General features: G+C 44.2%; 1 protein-coding gene across 1 annotated transcript; it reads left to right on the top strand.

Annotated features, from left to right (window-relative positions):
• Positions 1–16332: 16332 nt before the first annotated feature.
• On the top strand, positions 16333–16772 carry LOC147088155 (histone H2B-like). The gene has a single exon (XM_085977928.1). It carries the CDS (start codon positions 16345–16347, stop codon positions 16717–16719), a length of 375 nt encoding a protein of 124 aa, XP_085834054.1. The 5' UTR covers positions 16333–16344; the 3' UTR covers positions 16720–16772.
• Positions 16773–23694: the final 6922 nt, after the last annotated feature.

The following is a 23694-nucleotide window of genomic DNA, read 5'->3' as shown; positions in this document are numbered from 1 at the left end:
CTTTGGTTCTGTATTCACAAAGGAGGACACAAATAACCTCCCAGGAATATCGGCAAACATAGGGACTAATGAGAGGGAGGAGCTGACAGAAATTAGTATCTCTAGGGATATGGTGTTGGGTAAGTTGAGGGGACTGAAGGCCGACAAATCCCCGGGGCCTGATAAACTACATCCTAGGGTACTTAAGGAGGTGGCCCTGGAGATAGCAGATGCTCTAAGGATCATCTTCCGGAACTCCATTGACTCGGGAACAGTACCCGTGGATTGGAGGGTAGCTAATGTTACCCCAATATTTAAAAAGGGGGGTAGAGAGAAAGCAGGGAATTATAGACCAGTAAGCCTTACATCGGTTGTGGGCAAAATGCTAGAGTCCATTATTAAGGATAAAATAGCGGAGCACTTGACAAATGGGGAAAGGATCGGACAGAGTCAACATGGATTTACAAAGGGTAAGTCGTGTTTGACTAATCTGCTGGAATTTTTTGAGGAAGTAACTGGTAAAATAGATGGGGGAGAGCCAGTGGATGTGGTGTACCTTGACTTCCAGAAAGCCTTCGATAAGGTTCCACACAAAAGATTGTCATGCAAAATTAAGGCTCATGGGATTGGGGGCAAAGTATTAACGTGGATAGAGAACTGGCTGGCGGATAGAAAACAGAGAGTTGGAATAAACGGCTCGTTTTCAGAGTGGCAGGCAGTGACCAGCGGGGTGCCGCAAGGATCTGTCCTGGGACCCCAGCTGTTCACAATATATATAAATGATCTGGATCAGGGAATTGGATGCAATATTTCCAAATTCGCTGACGACACTAAACTAGGAGGAGGGGTGGGCTCTGATGAGGATGTCAGGAGGCTACAGTGCGATTTGGACAGGTTGGGGGAATGGGCGGATACGTGGCAGATGCACTATAATGTGGATAAATGCGAGGTTATCCACTTTGGGGGTAAAAACAGGAGGGTAGATTATTATCTAAATGGCAATAGATTGGGAGATGGGGAAGTGCAGAGGGACCTGGGTGTTCTTGTGCACCAGTCACTGAAGGAGAGCATGCAGGTGCAACAGGCGATTAAGAAGGCAAATGGTATGTTGGCCTTCATATCAAGGGGGTTCGAGTATAGGAATAGGGATACCTTACTACAGCTGTACAAGGTGCTGGTGAGACCGCATCTGGAGTATTGTGTACAGTTTTGGTCGCCCCATCTGCGGAAGGATGTTCTTGCCATGGAAAGAGTGCAACGGCGATTCACCAGGCTGATACCTGGAATGGCGGGAATGACCTACGAAGAGAGATTAAATAGTTTGGGCTTGTACTCACTGGAGTTTAGAAGATTGAGAGGGGATCTCATCGAAACATATAAAATTATGGCAGGCCTGGACAGGCTGAATTCAGAGAGAATGTTTCCAATGGCCAGGGAGCACAGAACCAGGGGCCACAGTCTAAAAATAGCGGGCAAATCATTTAAAACAGAGATGAGGAAGAATTTCTTCACTCAAAGAGTGGTGAGCCTGTGGAATTCCCTGCCACAGAGGGCTGTGAAGGCTAATTCAATAAATATTTTCAAGAGAGAATTGGATATATTTCTGAAGGCTAAGGGGATTAAGGGTTACGGAGAAAAGGCGGGGACGGGGTACTGAACTGGTAAGATCAGCTATGATCTCAGACGAGGATCAGCCATGATCTCATTGAATGGCGGAGCAGGCTCGAAAGGCCGAATGGCCTACTCCTGTTCCTATCTCTATGAAATCCATACTCACATACCAGAAACTGACAGGTATAGGGTAAAATCCACACTCACATACCAGAAACTGACAGGTACAGAGTGAAATCCACACTCACATACCAGAAACTCACAGGTATAGGGTAAAATCCACACTCACATAACAGAGACTGACAGGTACAGAGTGAAATCCATACTCACATACCAGAAACTCACAGGTATAGGGTAAAATCCACACTCCCATACCAGAGACTGACAGGTACAGAGTGAAATCCACACTCACATACCAGAAACTCACAGGTATAGGGTAAAATCCACACTCACATAACAGAGACTGACAGGTACAGAGTGAAATCCATACTCACACACTAGAAACTCACAGGTATAGGGTAAAATCCACACTCACATAACAGAAACTGACAGGTACAGAGTGAAATCCATACTCACATACCAGAAACTCACAGGTATAGGGTAAAATCCACACTCACATACCAGAGACTGACAGGTACAGAGTGAAATCCATACTCACATACCAGAAACTCACAAGTATAGGGTAAAATCCACACTCACATACCAGAGACTGACAGGTACAGAGTGAAATCCATACTCACATACCAGAAACTCACAGGTATAGGGTAAAATCCACACTCACATACCAGAGACTGACAGGGACAGAGTGAAATCCACACTCACATACCAGAAACTCACAGGTATAGGGTAAAATCCACACTCACATACCAGAAACTGACAGGTACAGAGTGAAATCCACACTCACATACCAGAAACTCACAGGTATAGGGTAAAATCCACACTCACATACCAGAAACTGACAGGTACAGAGTGAAATCCACACTCACATACCAGAAACTCACAGGTATAGGGTAAAATCCACACTCACATACCAGAAACTGACAGGTACAGAGTGAAATCCATACTCACAAAGCAGAAACTCACAGGTATAGGGTAAGATCCACACTCACATACCAGAGACTGACAGGTACAGAGTGAAATCCATACTCACATACCAGAAACTCACAGGTATAGGGTAAAATCCACACTCACATAACAGAAACTGACAGGTACAGAGTGAAATCCATACTCACATACCAGAAACTCACAGGTATAGGGTAAAATCCACACTCACATACCAGAAACTGACAGGTACAGAGTGAAATCCATACTCACATACCAGAAACTCACAGGTATAGGGTAAAATCCACACTCCCATACCAGAGACTGACAGGTACAGAGTGAAATCCATACTCACATACCAGAAACTCACAGGTATAGGGTAAAATCCATACTCACATACCAGAGACTGACAGGTACAGAGTGAAATCCAGACTCACATAACAGAAACTGACAGGTATAGGGTAAAATCCACACTCCCATACCAGAGACTGACAGGTACAGAGTGAAATCCATACTCACATACCAGAAACTCACAGGTATAGGGTAAAATCCATACTCACATACCAGAAACTGACAGGTACAGAGTGAAATCCATACTCACATACCAGAGACTGACAGGTATAGGGTAAAATCCACACTCACATACCAGAGACTGACAGGTACAGAGTGAAATCCACACTCACATACCAGAAACTCACAGGTATAGGGTAAGATCCACACTCACATACCAGAAACTGACAGGTACAGAGTGAAATCCATACTCACATACCAGAAACTCACAGGTATAGGGTAAAATCCACACTCCCATACCAGAGACTGACAGGTACAGAGTGAAATCCATACTCACATACCAGAGACTGACAGGTGTAGGGTAAAATCCACACTCCCATACCAGAGACTGACAGGTACAGAGTGAAATCCATACTCACATACCAGAAACTCACAGGTACAGAGTGAAATCCACACTCACATACCAGAAACTGACAGGTACAGAGTGAAATCCATACTCACATACCACAAACTCACAGGTATAGGGTAAAATCCACACTCACATACCAGAAACTGACAGGTACAGAGTGAAATCCATACTCACATACCAGAAACTCACAGGTATAGGGTAAAATCCACACTCACATACCAGAAACTGACAGGTACAGAGTGAAATCCATACTCACATACCAGAAACTCACAGGTATAGGGTAAAATCCACACTCCCATACCAGAAACTGACAGGTACAGAGTGAAATCCATACTCACATACCAGAAACTCACAGGTATAGGGTAAAATCCACACTCACATAACAGAAACTCACAGGTACAGAGTGAAATCCACACTCACATACCAGAAACTCACAGGTATAGGGTAAAATCCACACTCCCATACAAGAAACTGACAGGTACAGAGTGAAATCCATACTCACATACCAGAAACTCACAGGTATAGGGTAAAATCCACACTCACATACCAGAGACTGACAGGTACAGAGTGAAATCCATACTCACATACCAGAAACTCACAGGTATAGGGTAAAATCCACACTCCCATACCAGAAACTGACAGGTACAGAGTGAAATCCACACTCACATAACAGAAACTCACAGGTATAGGGTAAAATCCACACTCACATACCAGAGACTGACAGGTACAGAGTAAAATCCATACTCACATACCAGAAACTCACAGGTATAGGGTAAAATCCACACTCCCATACCAGAAACTGACAGGTATAGGGTAAAATCCACACTCACATACCAGAAACTGACAGGTACAGAGTGAAATCCACACTCACATACCAGAAACTCACAGGTATAGGGTAAAATCCACACTCCCATAACAGAGACTGACAGGTACAGAGTGAAATCCACACTCACATACCAGAAACTCACAGGTATAGGGTAAAATCCACACTCACATAACAGAAACTGACAGGTACAGAGTGAAATCCATGCTCACATACCAGAAACTCACAGGTATAGGGTAAAATCCACACTCACATAACAGAGACTGAGAGGTACAGAGTGAAATCCACACTCACATACCAGAAACTGACAGGTACAGAGTGAAATCCACACTCACATACCAGAAACTCACAGGTATAGGGTAAAATCCACACTCACATACCAGAAACTCACAGGTATAGGGTAAAATCCACACTCACATACCAGAGACTGACAGGTACAGAGTGAAATCCATACTCACATACCAGAAACTCACAGGTATTGGGTAAAATCCACACTCACATACCAGAAACTCACAGGTACAGAGTGAAATCCACACTGACATAACAGAGACTGACAGGTACAGAGTGAAATCCACACTCACATACCAGAAGCTCACAGGTATAGGGTAAAATCCACACTCACATACCAGAAACTGACAGGTACAGTGTGAAATCCATACTCACATACCAGAAACTCACAGGTATAGGGTAAAATCCACACTCACATACCAGAAACTGACAGGTACAGAGTGAAATCCATACTCACATACCAGAAACTCACAGGTATCGGGTAAAATCCACACTCACATACCAGAGACTGACAGGTACAGAGTGAAATCCATACTCACATACCAGAAACTGACAGGTACAGAGTGAAATCCATACTCACATACCAGAAACTCACAGGTATAGGGTAAAATCCACACTCACATACCAGAAACTGACAGGTACAGAGTGAAATCCATACTCACATACCAGAAACTCACAGGTATAGGGTAAAATCCACACTCCCATACCAGAGACTCACAGGTACAGAGTGAAATCCATACTCACATACCAGAAACTCACAGGTATAGGGTAAAATCCACACTCACATACCAGAAACTGACAGGTACAGAGTGAAATCCACACTCACATACCAGAAACTCACAGGTATAGGGTAAAATCCACACTCACATACCAGAAACTGACAGGTACAGAGTGAAATCCATACTCACATACCAGAAACTCACAGGTATAGGGTAAAATCCACACTCACATACCAGAAACTCACAGGTATAGGGTAAAATCCACACTCACATACCAGAAACTCACAGGTATAGGGTAAAATCCACACTCACATACCAGAAACTGAAAGAATTTAATACAGAGAAGTGGGAGGTGAGGCATTTTGGGAGCAGGAATAGAGAGAGACAATATACACTTAATGAGACAGTTTTAAAGAGTGTGCAGGGTCAGAGGGACCTGGGAGTTAATGTGCATTGGTCCCTCTGAAGGTGGGGGGACATTTTGAGAGAGTGGTTAGCAATGCATATGGGACCTTGGGCTTCATATATAGAGGTATTGAGTACAATAGTAGAGAAGTTATGCTGAACCTTTATAAAACACTGGTTAGTCCACAACTGGAGGGCTGCATCCAGTTCTGGTCACCGCACTTTAGGAAGATTGTGAAGGCCCTTGAGAGGGTGCAGAGGAGATTTACCAGAATGGTTCTGGGGATCACGGATCTTAGCTACAAGGACAGGTTGGAGAAGCTGGATTTGTTTTCATTAGAGCAAAGGTGGATGTGGTGTGATTTGATAGAGGTGTACAAGATTATGATGAATTATGACAGGCTAGACGGGGAAAGGCTGTTCCCACTAGTTGATGATACAAGGACTAGGGGAGACAGATTTAAGATTTAAGGTTTTGGAGAAGAGATACAGGGGGGATGTGACCAAAAACTTTTTTACACAGTGATTGGTGATGACCTGGAACTCGCAGCTGACAGAAGTGGTGAAAGCGGAGACACGCAATGTTTTCAAGGGGAGACTGGATAGGCGTTTCTTAATTGGACAATTTACAAATCCTGTGGGAATAATCCACTTGGGAATCTCACAAGGAGCAGGGCGTTTCTCACACAGCGAAATATTTTAATTCTACACGAAAGAGACACAAACACTGCGCTTGCACTCTAAACAGAAGTCTGCTCCTCCCCCTCTCCCCGCACAGTGTTTAAAGCGACAGGAAGCACCATGCGGGCTCCCCTCCCCCAGCTCTGCCAGCGGGGGCCGTTTCCTCTGTGCTCGGCTGATGATCGTTGAACACATCAGGGAATAAGGGAGCAAACAACAGCACATCACATTGGGTCTGTGTCCGCAGAATGGTTTTGGTTCAGGATAAATTCAGCAGCAGTCGGGAGACTGATTGAAAGAGGCAGAGTGGAACAGGAAGTAGTTCCGGAACATGGAGTGAGTGGGGGAAGGGAGAGGCCATTCTCGAGTTCTGAGACATTCTGTTAACTACTCAGGCCCTCAACTCGTTTTCGATAAATTAAAATCAATTTTTGTACAGCCCAGGTACCTGTGGTTATATTCCAGTAAGCCATCCTTGAAATGTACAGGTAGTTCCATGGGAATGGGAGATAAAAACCTGGTCTGTGCCAATAGGGTGGTCCCATTCATGGTCCGGTGCTGGCTTTGGGTTGTGTCTGGATGCTGATAACTTACTATAGAACCGTCCTACACAGCTGGTGTAGAGAATCTGAGTGCCGCTGTACTGCAGTGAGGTCAGACAATGACACTGTTAGTATCACGGTTTCTTCTCTCCAGGTACTTTACTTTATTATAAATAGACACATTAATTATAACATCACTTTTATATTCTACCCGCAGCTGTCCATAACTTATAACTAATATTGTTCTCATATTATTATTCTCGTAGCAAGATACTTCAGTGAGGCAGAATAAATGAGATAATTGCTCCCACCTGAACAAAAGGGGGATTGCAGGCAGCTCCTTCTCACACACAGTAAGTACATTATCACTCACAGAACGACAGATTGAGAATGAAACATAATCACTTCCAGTAACAGATTGATGACTGACAGATGCAGAGGAAAATCCACACTCCCACAACAGAGGTAGAAGGTCACAGAGTGAAATCCACACTCCCAGACTACACACAGACAGATAAACAGAAACTTACACTCACATACCAGATACAGACAGGTAGAGAGTGAAATCCAGTCATTCACCAGAAACTCAAAGGTACAGATAAAACCCAAACTTGCATCCCGGTTAATGACAGATCCAGAGTGAAATCCACACTCACACACTTGTATAAAACACAAATTCTGACAGAATCTGACAGTTACAGAGGAAAATCCGCATGCACATTCCAGAGACTATATTAACAGAAATAAATCTTCTCTCACATCCCAGAGATTGAAAGCTGTAGAGTCAAACACAACCTCACACAGCAGTGACTGACAGACACAGAGTAAAATCCATATTCTTGTAATAGAGATTGACAGATACATAAAAAACCCACACACACATACCAGAAACTGACAGATAGAGAATAAAACCACACTCACATCCCAGAGTCTGACAGATAGAGAGTAAAACTCTCATGCACATCCAAGAGATGAGCAGAAATGGGATAACACTCACACTGATATACCAGAGAGTGACAGATAATGACTAAAATCTACACTCCCTTACCAGGAACTGGCTGGTGCTGTACTGAATAAAACCTTTACTCATATAACACAAACTGAGAGCTACAGCACAAAACCCGCACAAACATACAATAATCAGACAGGTACAGAACAAAATCCACACAGATACCAGAAACTGACAGGTACAGGACAGAACACAATTCACATAGCAGAAATTGACAGGTACAGGACAAAACCCCACTCAGATACCAGAAACTGACAGGTACAGCGTAAAATCACACTCACATGCCAGAAACTGACAGGTACAGGTCATAACCCAAATCACATACCAGAAGCTGACAGGCACAGGATAAAACACACTCACTTACCAGAAATTGAGAGGTACAGGATATAACCACACTCACAAACCAGAAACTGACAGGTACTTGATATAACCACACTCACAAACCAGAATCTGACAGGTACATAAGAACATAAGAAGTAGGAGCAGGAGTAGGCCATACGGCCACTCGGGCCTGCTCCGCCATTCAATAGGATCGTGGCTGATCCGAATCTAGACTCACGTCCACTTCCCTGCCCTCTCCCCCGTAACCCCTAATTCCCTTATGTGCTAGGAAACTGTGTATCTCCATTTTAAATTTATTCAATGTTGCAGCTTCCACAGCTCTCTGGGGTAGCAAATTCGATAGATTTACTACCCTCGGAGTGAAGAAGTTTCTCCTCATCTCAGTTTTGAATGCGCAGCCACTTATACTTAGATTATGCCCCCTAGTTCTAGTCTCACCCGCCAGTGGAAACATCCTCCCCGCATCCACCCGATCAAGGCCCCTGACAATCTTATATGTTTCGATGAGATCGCCTCTCATTCTTCTGAACTCCAATGAGTAGAGTCCCAACCTACTCAACCTTTCCTCATACGTCAACCCCCTCATCTCCGGAATCAACCGAGTGAACCTTCTCTGAACCGTCTCGAGAGCAAGTATAACTTTTCTTAAATATGGAAACCAAAACTGCACGCAGTATTCCAGGTGTGGCCTCACCAATGCCCTGTATAACTGCAGCAAGATTTCCCTGTTTTTTTACTCCATCCCCCTTGCATTAAAAGCCAAGATTCCATTGGCCTTCCTGATCACCTGCTGCACCTGCATACTAATTATTGTGTTTCATGCACCAGAACCCCCAGATCACTTTGCAGTTTCTCTCCATTTAGATAATAACTTGCTCTTTGATTTTTCTGCCAAAGTGCATAACCTCACACTTTCCAACAGGTACAGGACAACACCACACTCACGTACCAGAAACTGACAGGTACAGGGCAAAATCCCACTCACATACCAGAAACTGACAAGTACAGGGCAAAATAACACTCACATACCAGAAACTGACATGTACGGGACAAAATACCACTCACATACCAGAAACTGACAGGTACTGGACAAAACCCCATTCACATACCAGAAACTGACATGTACGGGACAAAGCCCCATTCACATACCAGAAACTGACATGTACGGGACAAAACCCCATTCACATACCAGAAACTGACAAGAACAGGGCAAAATCCCACTAAAATACCAGAATCTTACAAGTACAGGGCAAAATCCCACTATCATACCAGAAACTGACAGGTGCAGAACAAAACCCCACTCACATACCAGAAAATGACAGGTATAGGACAACACCACACTCACATACCAGAAACTGACAGGTACAGGACAAAATCCCACTCACATACCAGAAACTGACAGGTACAGAACAAAATTTCACTAACTTACCTGAAGCTGGCAGGTAGAGGGAAAAAACACTGACATACCAGTAACTGACAGGTACAGCACAACATCCCACTCACATACCAGAAACTGACAATATAGATTCAAATAGACACTGACATACAAGAAACTGAAAGGTACTGATTAAAACCCACTCTCACATAACATAAATTGACAAGTACAGTGCAAAACCTCGAGTAACTCACCAGAAACTGAAAGGTACAGAAAAAAATCCCCCTCAAATACGAGGAAATGAAAGTTGCAGTGTACACACTCACATCCCAGAGCATGAACGATACAGAGGAAAACCACACTTACATACCAGAGACTGAGAGGTACAGAGTGAAATCCATACTCACATACCAGAAACTCACAGCTATAGGGTAAAATCCACAATCACGTACCAGAGATTAAGAAATAGACAGTAAAAACCAGACTCGCATACCACAGATTGAGAGATACAGAGTAAAACTCATACTTACCTGAAAGAAACTGAGAGATACAGAATGAAACATACACTCACATATCATAAACTTACAGATACAGGGAAATAGCCAATCTCACATACCAGAAACCGGCATGGACTGATTAAAACCCACATTTCATAACCAAAACTGACAGATACAGAATAAAATCCCACTCACATAGCAGAGTCTGAATGATACAAATGAAAACACCTCTCACTTAGCAGATACTGAAAGATACAGAATAAAGCCACACACACAACAAAGACTGACAGATACAAAATAAGATCCACACTCACATGCCAGAATCTGAAAGAATTTAATACAGAGACGTGTGAGGTGATGCATTTTGGCAGCAGGAACAGGGAGAGGCAATATACACTTCACGGCACAGTTTTAAAGAGTGTGCAGGGACAGAGGGACCTGGGAGTTAACGTGCATAGATCCCTCTGAAGGTGGGGGGGGGGGACATTTTGAGAGAGTGGTTAGCAAAGCATATGGGATCTTGGGCTTCATAAATAGAGGTATTCGTACAAAAGTACAGAAGTTATGCTAAACCTTTATAAAGCGCTAGTTAGGCCACAACTGGAGTATTGCGTCCAGTTCTGGTCACCACACTTTATAAAGGATGTGATTCACTTACGAGGCTGCAGAGGAGATTTACCAGAATGGTCCCCGGGATGGGGGTTCTTAGCTATAAGGACAGGTTGGAGAAGCTGGATTTGTTTTCTTTAGAGCAAAGGAGGTTGAGGGGTGAATTGATAGAGGTGTGCAAGATTATGATGGATTTGGACAGGTTAGACGGGGAAAGGCTGGTCCCCCTAGTTCATGGTACAAGGACTAGGGGACACAGATTTAAGATTTAAGGTTTTGGGCAAGAGATACAGAGGGGATGTGACTAAAAACTTTTTTATGCAGCGATTGGTGAGGACCTGTTACTCGCTGCTGACGGAAGTAGTGAAAGCAGAGGCACTCAGTGTATTCAAGGGGAGACTGGATCGGCGCTTGAGGGAAATAAACTTGCTGGGCTATGGGGATAGAGCGGGGGAATGGGACTGACTGATTGCTCTTCAGATAGCCGGCACGGACTCGATGGGCCGAATGACCTCCTTCTGTGCCGTTTTGACTCCATTAATTTATGACAGCTAAAAACCGCATTCACACACCAGAGACTTCTAATACAAAATAAACCCACACTAACATACTAGAGACTGAGAGCTACAGCATTTTACCCATTGTTCCATGCCAGAAATAGACAGGTACAGAATAAAACCCACATTCACATACCAGAAACTGAGATACAGAAAAAACCCGCGCTCACATTAATGTTCTGTGATTACGATGGCCCGAATGAATTATTCGACTAAATTAATGCTGTTTCAGAGCGTTGTGAAATGTATTTGCAATGGCCTCCGGCATTGTCCCTTCCGACACCCCGTGCTTGGTCAGCTCCCCGGGCAGCACCAGACTCACGGCGGTCTGGATGTGTGGACACAATCCGCACACTCCAAACTATTAGTGGTTGGTGCCATCTCCTGGCTGCCAGCCTGTACTGCAACACGATAACCATTCATCAGCAACTATTTTAAATTGGAGAGAAATAACCTGAACATCTTGTTTACGTTCAGATTAAGATGATTGCAAGTGTTATTGGTCCTGACTAAAGCTCCAAAGACCTTTGGCGAGTGATCTGTAAACACAGAGGCTTTCATTTTAAATTAGAGCGATGGTGGTACAGTGATGAGCCCAGCTGCCCTTCCTAGCGAGCTGACTCGGGTTCGAATTCTCGGTATCATGGGGTGAGGGCTCAGTCCAAGTGGAATGAACCTCACTCTCACACACAGTACCAGAGACTGACAGATACAGAATTAATTTAACTCTCATACACTGGATCAGAGACTAATATATACTGAATGAATCCTACACTTTCATACAACACCAGAGACAGAGAGATACTGAATTAATCTAACTCTCACATATAGAATCATAGACTGACAAAGAGAGAATGAATCTCACACTCATATACAGAACCAGAAAATGATCGAGACAAAGTGAATTCCAATCTGATACAGAGTATTAAAGACTTCTGATACAGAATGAATCTCACTCTCAAACATAATACCAGAAACTGACAGCCACAGAATGTACCTCACTGTCACATAGAGCATCAGACACTGACTAATACAGAATCAATCCGCACTGAAACAGATTGTCAGAGACTGACAGGTGCAGGATAAATCTCACACTCACATACTGTATCAGAGACAGACACACAGAATAAATCTCACACTCACATACTGTATCAGAGACAGACACACAGAATAAATCTCACACTCACATACTGTATCAGAGACAGACACACAGAATAAATCTCACACTCACATACTGTATCAGAGACAGACACACAGAATAAATCTCACACTCACATACTGTATCAGAGACAGACACACAGAATAAATCTCACACTCACATACTGTATCAGAGACAGACACACAGAATAAATCTCACACTCACATACTGTATCAGAGACAGACACACAGAATAAATCTCACACTCACATACTGTATCAGAGACAGACACACAGAATAAATCTCACACTCACATACTGTATCAGAGACAGACACACAGAATAAATCTGACACTCACATACTGTATCAGAGACAGACACACAGAATAAATCTCACACTCACATACTGTATCAGAGACAGACACACAGAATAAATCTCACACTCACATACTGTATCAGAGACAGACACACAGAATAAATCTCACACTCACATACTGTATCAGAGACAGACACACAGAATAAATCTCACACTCACATACTGTATCAGAGACAGACACACAGAATAAATCTCACACTCACATACTGTATCAGAGACAGACACACAGAATAAATCTCACACTCACATACTGTATCAGAGACAGACACACAGAATAAATCTCACACTCACATACTGTATCAGAGACAGACACACAGAATAAATCTCACACTCACATACTGTATCAGAGACAGACACACAGAATAAATCTCACACTCACATACTGTATCAGAGACAGACACACAGAATAAATCTCACACTCACATACTGTATCAGAGACAGACACACAGAATAAATCTCACACTCACATACTGTATCAGAGACAGACACACAGAATAAATCTCACACTCACATACTGTATCAGAGACAGACACACAGAATAAATCTCACACTCACATACTGTATCAGAGACAGACACACAGAATAAATCTCACACTCACATACTGTATCAGAGACACTATTCACACCTTTGATTGCTGTGATTATCATTCTGCCGAGGTGTAATAAAGGGCAGTTAGAAAGATTACCTGTAATCATCTGGCAGTATTCTCTGACTATATGTGCTGTGTCTATATGCATTTCTCCTCTTCACCTGACGAAGGAGCAGCGCTCCGAAAGCTTGTGATTTCAAATAAAGCTGTTGGACTATAACCTGGTGTTGTGTGACTTCTTACATTTGTATCAGAGACAGACACACAGAATAAATCTCACACTTACATACAGTACCAGACAGTGACAGACAGAATTAAACTGATATTCACATACAGCATCAGAGATGACAGATACTCAGCATGAATCTCACACTCTCATACATAGAAATTTAGATTTTGGAGCAGGAGTAGGCCATTTGGCCCCTCGAGCCCGCTCCGCCATTTAATGAGATCATGGCTAATCATCCAAATTCAGTACCCTGTCTCTGCTTTCTCTCCATATCCCTTGATCCCTTTAGCCTCAAGAAATATATCCAACTCCTCCTTGAATATATTTAATGAATTGTCCTCAACTGCCCTGTGTGGCAGAGAATTCCACAGGTTCACCAGCTCAATCCCTCCTCAGCTCAGTCCTAAATGGCTTACCCCTTATCCTTAGACTGTGACCCCTGATTCTGAACTCCCCTGTCATCGGGAACATCTTTCCTGCATCTAGTCTGTCTAGTCCTGTTAGAATTTTATGAGTTACGATGAGATCCCCTCTTATTCTTCTAAGCTCTAGCGAATATAAGACCAATCGACCCAATCTCTCCTCATACATTACCAGATAATGACAGACAGAATTAATCTAAATCTCGCATACAGTACAGAATAAATCCCAAACTCACATGCCATACCAGGAACTGACAGATATAGAATAAATCTCAAACTCACATACAGTATCACAGATTGGCAGAGAAAAAGAATGAATCTCACACTGACACAGATTATCAGACGGTGACAGACCCAGAATTAATACACACTCGTACACAGTACCAGCAAATGATAGAGACAAAGTGAACCCCACATTAAAGACTGATTGGTGCAAAATGAATCTCACTCTCACATACAGTACCAGAGATTGACAGATATATAATACTCTAGCACACACATACAGAACAGAGACTGACAGACAGTGCATCAGAGGGCCTGGCAGATACAGAATGAGGCCACAATTACATGCAGTACAATTGATTTACATGTAGATTTAGTCCCACACTCACATACAGTACCAGGTAGTAGCAGAAATGGAATGAATCTCAAACTAACATCAAGTGGCAGAGACTGATAGATGCAGTACGATTCCCATTTTCATAATCCGAGTGAGTAGCAGGTTCATGCAGAATTCTTCGCTGAAAGACAGTACAAGAGACAGACTGATTCCGAAGTAATTGGACACTAACATCCAGTACCAGAGACTGACAGATCCAGAATGACTCACACACTCACAATCAGTACCAGAGACTGACAGATACAGAATGACTCACACACTCACAATCAGTACCAGAGACTGACAGATACAGAATGACTCACACACTCACAATCAGTACCAGAGACTGAGAGATCCAGAATGACTCACACACTCACAATCAGTACCAGAGACTGACAGATCCAGAATGACTCAAACACTCACAATCAGTACCAGAGGCTGACAGATACAGAATGACTCCCACACTCACAATCAGTACCAGAGACTGACAGATACAGAATGACTCACACACTGACAATCAGTACCAGTGACAGACAGATGTAGAATGAATCTCAGACTCACACTCTACCAGAAAATGACAGATTCAGAATCAATAACAACACTGACACATGGTACAAGATAGAATCCCACCCTGATACTTAGTCATAGTCATAGAGTCATAGAGTTATACAGCACAGAAAGAGGCCCTTCGGCCCATCATGTCCCCGCCAGCCATCAAGCACTGTCTATTCTATCGCCGCTCCTTCATCGTCACTGGCTCAAAATCCTGGAACTCCCTCCCTAACAGCACTGTGGGAGTACCTTCATCACACGGACTGCAGCGGTTCAAGAACCTGTCTCACCAAAAACTTCTCAAAGGGCAATTAGGGATGGGCGTAAATGCTGTCCTTGCCAGCGATGCCCACATCCCATGAACGAATAAAAAAAAAGTGACGGACAGGAAACTAAAGGATTCCACACTCACATACCGTAACAGAGAGTGAGATTGAGAATGATTCCTACACTTACATAAATCAATTCTATTTCAATTTCAATTTTATTTGTCACATAACCAAATACAACAAGTGAAATCCAGTCAGTGAAATGTTTTTTTCTTAATGAGCCGAGCGCACCAATCAACAAAGGACACTTAGCTGCCTGGGACGCACGGAGCCCGCAAGGACGGCAGAGACTGAGTGATACAGAACTATCCCCACACACACAGTATTAGAGATTGGCAGATGCAGAACTAAAGTGGCGGAGACCACACCGCAATGCGTGAATATAGTGCACAAATTGGAGGAAGTCTATCTAACTGGCTGTCCCGTCCGGAAGGAGTGTTTGCGGCCCTGGAAGATGGTCTGGGAAATGGTGAATGGGCAGATGTCACACACGCACTTGCAGGGGGCGTACTGGTGGCAAACACTCAGTCTGATTGGATACCTAAAGAAGCCAATCAGAGATATGCAGAAGAATGGAAATTGACATCATTCCTAACCAGCCAATCACAATCATTGCCTTCATCCATCCCTCATTAGCATAGGACTGTGGGGTTGCCTATATATTCCGAGCGCGGAGTGGGTTTGAATCATTTTGTTGCTGAAATCGAGCTTAAGAATGGTGGACGCAAAGAAGACAGCTGCTAAGAAGGGCGCTAAGAAAACCGTCACTAAACCGGCAGCGAAGGGCGGCAAGAAGCGCAGAAAGTCGAGGAAGGAGAGTTACTCCATCTACATCTACAAAGTGATGAAGCAGGTTCACCCTGACACCGGCATCTCCTCCAAGGCCATGAGCATCATGAACTCGTTTGTGAACGATGTTTTCGAGCGTATCGCGAGTGAGGCTTCCCGCCTGACCCATTACAACAAGCGGCACACCATCAGCTCCCGGGAGATCCAGACCGCCGTGCGCCTGCTGCTGCCCGGGGAGCTGGCCAAGCACGCCGTGTCGGAAGGGACAAAGGCGGTGACCAAATACACCAGCTCCAAGTAAAACTCCACGCTGTCCTGAAAGAACAAACCCAAAACACAACGGCTCTTTTAAGAGCCACCCACTATCTCTCTGAAAGAGCTACACAACGCATCGCCTTATAGATTCAATTTACTGTAATTATTAAGAACGTTTGAAGTTCCAGCTGCAGATGTAGTTTTAATTCTCAGATAAGCAGTTTCATTGACCGGATCGCCCTTAGCGTCGATGTTGTATTTCCCGCCCACTAAAACACAAACACGGTCCTTGGTCGCACTTTGCCTTTGCACTCAGACCCGTTTATTTGCAGCGCCAGCCGACTAATTAAAAGTTTGTTTTAGGTGTGAGATTCCTATTTCAGTCACCTCGTTCTCTGTCAAGACCTTTGCATTTTTCTAAAGCCAGTTGGGAGTCCATCCGTTTATTAACCGGAGATTTGCTGCATTGTAACAACCCGGAATGGGAGTTATTCGAGATTAGAACGGGGTCAGTTTGAACACTCTGCCCCTCTTTTCTCACAGCAGGACTCCCAGATCTGGTTTCACTCCCGCAGCAGCGCCTGTGCAAAGGATCGATCGATAATCTGTGAATCCTCACTTTTACAAAATTTGAGCTGGAATGTGTCCCGTTACAGAATCAATGGGGAATTAATCCCGCCCGTGAAAGTGCGATATTCAACCCGAAATTAATCCTGATTGTAACAGCCTGGAATTTGCAAGGGAGAGATGAAATAAGATAAAATGAATTTTTAAAAACATGGTGAAAACTTTGGCTAATGGTATATTTATTAACTTAATTCGCTCGTTTAGGAAAATAATTGGCGGACTTTTCGAATTTTAAAAATGGTTGGCGGTCTGACTGTTGGGGACAGTTATTTCCACACACTTATCATTGGTGGGAAAACCAGACTGTGATTGGTCACCGGAAAACACCAATGAAATTCACCACAGAGAGACCAATCACAAGTACGCTCTCTGCATTCCTCCAGAAGGTATAAGAAGGGCCGATGTGGGCGGAGACTTTCATTCTTTCTCTGAACGCGTTGATTGTGAAAATGTCTGGCAGAGGAAAAACTGGCGGTAAAGCTCGGGCCAAGGCCAAGTCCCGCTCATCCCGGGCCGGACTGCAGTTCCCTGTGGGCCGGGTTCACAGGCTCCTCCGAAAGGGCAACTACGCTGAGCGTGTGGGTGCCGGAGCCCCGGTCTACATGGCTGCTGTGCTCGAGTATCTGACCGCTGAAATCCTGGAGCTGGCCGGAAACGCGGCCCGCGACAACAAGAAGACCCGCATCATCCCCAGACACCTGCAGCTGGCCGTCCGCAACGACGAGGAGCTCAACAGGCTGTTGGGAGGGGTGACAATCGCTCAGGGCGGGGTGCTGCCTAATATCCAGGCGGTGCTGCTGCCCAAGAAAACCAGCACTGCCAGCTCCAAGAGCAAGTAAAGCGGACAAGATTCAATCTGATAACCCAAAGGCTCTTTTCAGAGCCACCCACAGTTTCCAGGAAAGGGCTGGTTCCTGTTCTGTTCTATGGCTCACAATTATCTCAGATCTAATTTAACATGTTAAATCTTAAATTCTACTTTGAAATTCACAGATTTGCCCATTAAGTTATCTATCCACCACTCACCTGACAATCAGACGCTGCCACACAGACAGAGTGACTGATACAATTGCTATCCTGTATGAACGAACACTCCCTCACTCACATGCAGTACCAGTGAGTGAGCGCTTGTGCTTTTCCTATATTCACCTGTCAATCCCACACTGATACAGTACCAGTGAGTGACAGATAAAGTTTCTAGTGTAGCCTCACCAGACAATTAAAAATGTCACATTATACTAGACAGTGTCAGATACAGTATCGATCGTTTTTCACCAGCCAATCTGCCACTGACAATACAGGCAGTGACAGAGGCGTTGTCTATCATAGGCACTTTTGTCAATCCCACTGCCACACTGTACAAGAGAGTGACAGATACAGTATCCCATATTCAGCAGTGACTCTCACATTGGCACCAAGAGCCAGAGTGACAGAGACAGTATCTATCCCACAATCAAAGATCAACCACACTGTTCACACCGGAATCGGGTGAGCGCGTCCATCTGCTTTTAATGGTTCTTTGGAGTTTTCAGCTGGACCAATAAACTATTTGGCAATGGATTTAAGCTGAACATAAACACGGTGCTGAAGTATTTTCTCTCCAAATTAAAATGGTTTCTGCTGAATTATTGTCTCTTGTTGCAGCACTCACCGTCAGTCACTAGATGGCAGAGACCTTTAATAGTTTGGAAAGTGCGGATTGTGTCCACTCATCCAGACCGCCGTGAGTCTGGTGCTGTCCGGGGAGCTGGGCAAGCACGGGGTGACCAAATACCTCAGCTCCAAGTAAAACACTACAATTTACTGACAGAAATATAGAAATCACAACGGCTCCTTTAAGAGCCACCCACAGCCTCTCTGAAGGAGCCGCCAGTTTACTGCACTGATTTCGTCAGTTTATTCATTCCAGCTAACGTCCTTTCAATCTGGTGAGGAAATTATCAGAACAATAGTATAACTGCTCCAAATTAATGTCTGTCTCAGATGAATTTTATAATTATAAATAAAAGTCTTTAATTTTAAATTTGGTGGAATGTTTCAAACTTTATTTTAGAATTGATCAATAGAGGGCAATAGTTAGTTCTGTTAAGGAAATGGGATTCCAATCAAGCGACCAATCCGAAGTAGCCTCAGGATAGAGCGGGCACCGACAGTGAGAACTGGAATCTTTACAATCTATATTAACGATTTGGAGGAGGGGACCAAGTGCAACATATCCAAGTTTGCCGACGATACAAAGATGGGAGGGAAAGCTGTGAGTGAGGAGGATATAAAAAACCTGCAAAAGGCCATAGACAGGCTAAGTGAGTGGGCAGAAATTTGGCAGATGGAATATAATGTTGGAAAGTGTGAGGTTATGCACTTTGGCAGAAAAAATCAAAGAGCAAGTTAATATCTAAATGGAGAGAAAGTGCAAAGTGCTGCAGTACAAAGGGGTCTGGGGGTCCTGGTGCATGAAACACAGAAGGTTCGTATGCAGGTACAGCAGGTGATCAGGAAGGCCAATGGAATCTTGGCTTTTATTGCAAGGGGGATGGAGTATAAAAGCAGGGAAGTCTTGCTTCAGTTATACAGGGTACTGGTGAGGCCACACCTGGATTACTGTGTACAGTTTTGCTTTCTGTGAAAAATCCATTAAATGGAACAAGGACTCAAACAGACGATATCGTAGAATTAACACAAGTACTTTATTAACAACTGGGAAACACGTTTACAGACAGCCTGCATCAGCATCCTGGCATTCCACCTTGTGCTGACCTAACAGGAAGCAAACCTCTGACCTTAGAAGCAGCATTGGCTACAGCACCACCTGGTGGATAACCTTAATCATAACATCCCAGATTACTATATCCCTCCCCCCTTAACATTTCAGTATGAATTTCTTAACAAACAACCATTCCTGAGGGTCACATAAGGAGTCTCCATTCATCACGTTCCATACTTGATGAATCTAACAGTTCAGTATCAATCTCTCTGGTGGCTTGTGAGCCCTTTGTGAACATCTAACAGTAAAGTCCCTGCTTGTTTGTGGTGAAGCCACCAGCTGCTCCTGAGCAGTGCTCAGAGTATCTGACTCTGCAACAATGGTTTCCTCTTGATGGCTAGGTTCCTGTGGAATTATCTCTGTCACTGGTGGTGGCACCACAGATGCACTTGGATAACTGGGGGCAACCCTGTCTTCAGTCGTTGCATCTGGAACCTTCATTTCAATTTCCCCTTGTCTGGGAAGTATCTGATCTACATATCTGCATATCTACCATCTCCCAACAAAACCTTGTATGATACTGGACCTGTCATTGAGTCTATGAAGCCAGGAATCCACTTTGGTCCATAACAGAAATTCCTGGTAAGGATCGCATCTCCTTCTCCAAAACTTCGGCTCTTTGTTCTTTTGTCATGGTTCTCTTTTTGTTTGTTTTGTCTGTTTTCCATTTTCCTTTTTAGGTCTGGGTGGACAAGGTCAAGAGTGGAGCGTAGTCTACGACCTAATAACATCTCAGCAGGAGAGAGTCCTGTGGTGGATTGAGGTGTTATTCTGCAGCTGAACAGAACCCGTGACACTTTGGCTGCTAAACTCCCTTTTGCACTTTTTTTCATCAGCTCCTTAAATGTTTGTACGGCTCTCTCCACAAGTCCATTCGAGGTTGGATGATATGGAGCAGAGGTCACCTGCACTATGTCATTTTTTCCCAAGAACTATTTTGTCTCTGTACTCACAAAACAAGTGGCATTGTCACTCACCACAATCTCCGGTAGCCCTTGATTACCGCAGCTCCAATGCAGGCAGTCTATAGTAGTAGTGGCAGAAGCAGAATTTACAGGATAAACATCCATCCACTAGGAATGTGCATCAATGATTATGAGGAACATCTTCCCCATGAATGGACTCGCATAATCTAAGTGCAATCTTCTCTATGGTTTATCCAGCCACTCCCAGGGGTGGAGAGAAGCCGCTGCTGGTGCCTTCCGGTGTTCTCGACAAGTGCTGCATGTCTAGACTAGATTTTTTATCTCCTCATCTAGCTTTGGCCACCACAAGTAACTCGTAGCCTAGGCTTTCATATGCGAGACCCCAGGATGACACTGATGTAGTTGCTCTAGAATAGACTGTCGTGCTGGCCGTGGAATAATCACTTGTGCTCCCCACAACACGCAACCATGCTGCACACTCAGCTCTGTTTTCCTGACACTGTAGGGTGTGAAGTCAGCCCCTTCCAGATGCTGTGGCCATCCCCTCACCACATATTCTCGAACTCTAGACAGTACTGGATCTTTACCTGTCCATGTTCTTACTTGCTCTGCAGTCACAAGTGCCGTGTCAGTGTCCTCCAACATCAAAACTCTGTCCTCTGGAGCTGCATGGGTAGGTGTGCCTGGCAGTGGAAGATGGCTCAAGGCATCTGCGTTCCCATGGTACTTGCCTGCCTTGTAGACGATGACATACTCATATGCCCTCAGCGTCACTGCCCACCTCTGGATCCGGGGTGACACCATCTGTGGAACTGCTTTCATTTCATTGAAAAGAGAGAGAAGAGGTTTATGTTCGGTGCATTTGGTGAACTTCCTGCCATATATGTACTTGTGGAACCTCTGTAACCCAATCATGACTGCTAACCCCTCCTTGTCTAACTGGGAAAAAAAATTTCCGCTGCTGTTCGAGTTTGGGACATAAACCCTATTGGTCTTTCAGTTCCATCTTCCATGCAGTGTGAAATAACTGCCCCCACCTCTTAAGGTGAAGCATCACAAGAGAGAATAATGTCTTTCTCTGCATTGTAGTGAACCAGCACATCCGACGACAGCATCAGTTGCTTGGACTGTACAAATGAAACCCCCTGCTCCTCTCTCCACTGCCACGGTGTCTCCTTGCACAGTAGTTTGTGAAGAGGTGCTAGCACAGTTGACAAGTTTGGTAAAAATCTCTTATAATAGTTCAGCAGTCCCAGGTAAGCTTTTAACTCAGCCACATTTGTAGGAGCAGGGGCGTCCTGCAGCGCTTGTACCTTCTCCTTGAGTGGATGGAGCCAGGTGGCATCCATTCTGTGTCCCAGGAACACTGCCTCATTCCCCAGGAAAGTGCACTTACTCCTCTTCAGCCGGAACCCTGCCCTCTCCAATCACTGTAGTACCTCTCTCAGAGTGCTCAGATGCTCCTGGCCGGTTCTTCCCTTCACCAGAATGTCATCCAGATAGATGGAAACATGTGGAATCCCTTGCAGTACAGCTTCGATTGTCCTCTGGAAGATAGCTGGACAGATGAGACACCAAACGGTAAGCAGTTATATGTAAACAAGCCCTTGTGTGTATTTATGGTGACATACTTCTTTGATTCGTCATCCAGTGTAATCTGCAAGTAGGCATGACTCATATCCAACTTTGTGCATATCGTTCCTCCAGCCAGATTTGCAAAGAGATCCATTGTTTTGGGAATAGGATACTGCTCTAGTTTGGACACCCGATTGACAGTCAATTTATAGTCTCCACAGAGTCTTACCAAATTGTCCGGTTTTAACACAGGTACTATGGGAGCTGCCCATTCCAAACATTTCACCGGCTCCAGTATGTTCTCTCTCAATAGACGGTCAAGCTCAGCCTCTACCTTTGGCTTCCTAGCATAAGGCACAGGTCATTGTTTAAAAAACCTTGGCAGTGCCTCCTTGTCTACATAAATCTTAGCTGGGGGCCATTAAATGTGCCAAGTTCCTCCTTGAGCACACTCTCATGTTCACTCAACACTTCTTGCAAAGTCAACTGTTTGCCCGCATCTATTTGATGTACTGCTCCCCAGTCTAATTTAAGTTCTTTTATCCAGCCCCGACCTAACAGGTTTGGTCCGGTACCCAATACTATAACTACCGATAGCTGTTCCACTGTGTCTCTGTGTTGCACAGTTACCTTAGCTGTACCTAATCTCGCTACTCATTCACCTGTATATGTTTTAAGATGCAGGGAGCAAGGCTTTAACTCTGGAACTTTTGCACGGTTCCATAATTTTGAGTACTCTGCCTTGTTCATTTATTCACGCCACACCCTGTATCCACTTCAAAGTTCACCTTAGATTCATTTACTCTCAGTTGCAATGTGATAGGAGCCACTTTTGGAAAGTTCTCTAACATGCCATACATTATGAACATGTCCTCTTCTTCCTCAGCATCCCCACTGATGTGGTGTGCTCCATGTATTTTCACTTCTCTCCCTTGGTTTTGCTGTCTTCCCCCTTTTGGTTTGGATTCCACCACAGGTGATTTCACCCTGCAAGCTCGTTTTATGTGTCCTCGTTTCCCACACTTGCAGCACTTTTCCTCCAGAAAACAACATTTAGTCGCCAGGTGATCGCCCTTGCATCTATAACATGCCTTCACAATTTCACATTGTGGTCTCTGACGCATGTTCA

Source organism: Somniosus microcephalus, unplaced genomic scaffold (genome assembly GCF_052327205.1).
Source record: "Somniosus microcephalus isolate GS21.2 unplaced genomic scaffold, FLI_Smic_1.0 unresolved_chr5, whole genome shotgun sequence".
NCBI classification, from domain to species: Eukaryota; Metazoa; Chordata; class Chondrichthyes; order Squaliformes; family Somniosidae; genus Somniosus; species Somniosus microcephalus.
Note: the sequence above shows the minus strand (reverse complement) of the source record. Positions and strands in the feature narration are given on the sequence as shown.

What these genes read in the sequence shown, in the direction of transcription:
- LOC147088155 (XM_085977928.1), top strand. Translation starts at nt 16,345, where the DNA reads ATGGTGGACGCAAAGAAGACAGCTGCTAAGAAGGGCGCTAAGAAAACC.